The sequence below is a fragment of the Trypanosoma equiperdum genome, assembly GCF_001457755.1.
Source record: "Trypanosoma equiperdum strain OVI genome assembly, contig: ctg_555, whole genome shotgun sequence".
Classification (NCBI taxonomy): domain Eukaryota; phylum Euglenozoa; class Kinetoplastea; order Trypanosomatida; family Trypanosomatidae; genus Trypanosoma; species Trypanosoma equiperdum.
In genome coordinates, this window is record NW_027124482.1 from 18,142 (window position 1) to 19,647 (window position 1,506).

Consider the following 1,506-nt stretch of genomic DNA (forward strand, 5'->3'; position numbering starts at 1 on the left):
GCCTATCATTATCATTATTGTTATTATTACTACTATTACTATTTTATCCCAATTTTCTTTTAATAGTCATGAAAAATGAATTAAATAAAATAAAAAACCCTTCATTCTTCATGACTATTACCATATTAATTTGCACCCATAGGATATTATCATACAAATTTTACTGCAATTATAATTTTTTATCATTTTAAATTTCTCAAAATAGCAAACTTTAACACATTTTTTATCATCGAAGAAGAAATGCAAGCAAAAGAGGCGCCTTGTTAATGACAAATGAATTGTTTCCTGTAGTGTTTGTGGTTTTGGCATCTTTCCCTTCTTGGTTTGCTTTTTCTGCTGTTTTTTGGCCTTCCTCACTCAATGTGCACTTTTTTGCCTCATCTTGTGCTTCGCCGTCCCATTTGCATGGCGGTTTGCAATCTGTGTCTTTGTCAATCTTATTGCACTTTGCTTCGGCTGCTTCTTTGGCAGTTTCCGATTTGTTTTGGGCTTGGAGTTGCAGCTTTGCTTCTAGTAACTCTGCCTGTTGCTTTTGTTCCCTCACTTCGCGGTCGTGCAATGTTTCAGAAAGGATTTGCTCCAGGAAGGCGGGCTCTTTGATTTCTTTCAGCTGCGTTCCGGCCGGTTTACCGGCTGTTTCTTTGTGCAGTGTATATTCGTCGACTAACTTCCAGTTGTTGTCTGTGAAATTTGCTGGGTCTTTACCGAACACTGTGTCTATTTGCTCTTGTAGTTGCTTTTCCGTTGTTTCAGGCGTGACTCCGTAGACAATCCGGAAAGCTAGCTTGAAGTGCTGTTCAGTTTTTAGGGCTGAAATAGCTTTGTTAGCGTAGGCCGCCACTGGGTCCTCGGGTCTTGAAAATCCTTTCCACGCTTCTGCGATGAATGCCTTAGTTCCTGAGCCCGGATTCGTCGCAAGGTCGTTTAGCTGTTGCGCATTTGTTGTAGTTTTCGTAACTTTTAATAGGCCGCCTGCAATGTCGACGCTCATTCCAAGCGAAGTTCCAGCGACGTAGCCTTCGTTGTCCTTCAGCGTTAGTAGTTTGCATCCTGTTTCGCCGTTTGTCGTTTGTGCTGAACCTGCTGTCGCGCATTTTTTAGTCCGTTGTCATCGATGATGTCGCTGGCCGTTACGCCTGTTGGGTCGTCACCGATTAGTGCTTTGCAACCGCCATGAGCTTTTGCTAGCTCAGCTAAACCTTGTTTTAGGCCGTTTGCTTCACTGCCGTCGTTGGCTGTGATGCGCCCGTTGGTCGAAGTTTGCCTCGGGCCCGCTGCTATTGTCAGAAATTCTTTGATGTGGCCTAGAAGTTTGGCGGCATTTTCGAGGTTATTCCAGAAAGCGGGTTCTGTTTTACCTTCTGTGTGTTTTCGGGCTGCCGCCGCTTCGAAGCTCAGGTAGGAGGCGAGGACGGCGAAGCGGCGTCTTGCTTCGCCATCCGTAGTCGCTTGTTGCAGAATCTGCGTACGCGTCTGTTGCAGCCCCATGTCCAGTGAAAGCTGCCT

The 1,506-nt window shown here is 45.0% G+C and overlaps 2 protein-coding genes across 2 annotated transcripts; both read right to left on the reverse strand.

Moving 5' to 3' along the window:
• Positions 1-226: 226 nt before the first annotated feature.
• Positions 227-991, reverse strand: TEOVI_000248000 (Trypanosome variant surface glycoprotein (A-type), putative; the record flags this gene model as incomplete). The annotated part of the gene is made up of 1 exon (XM_067225553.1): positions 227-991. The coding sequence occupies one exon, from the start codon at positions 989-991 to the stop codon at positions 227-229; it is 765 nt and encodes a 254-aa protein (XP_067081654.1).
• A 44-nt stretch (positions 992-1,035) lies between these two features.
• TEOVI_000248100 (Trypanosome variant surface glycoprotein (A-type), putative) lies at positions 1,036-1,488 on the reverse strand (the record flags this gene model as incomplete). Its single annotated transcript, XM_067225554.1, has 1 exon — positions 1,036-1,488. The coding sequence occupies one exon, from the start codon at positions 1,486-1,488 to the stop codon at positions 1,036-1,038; it is 453 nt and encodes a 150-aa protein (XP_067081655.1).
• Positions 1,489-1,506: the final 18 nt, after the last annotated feature.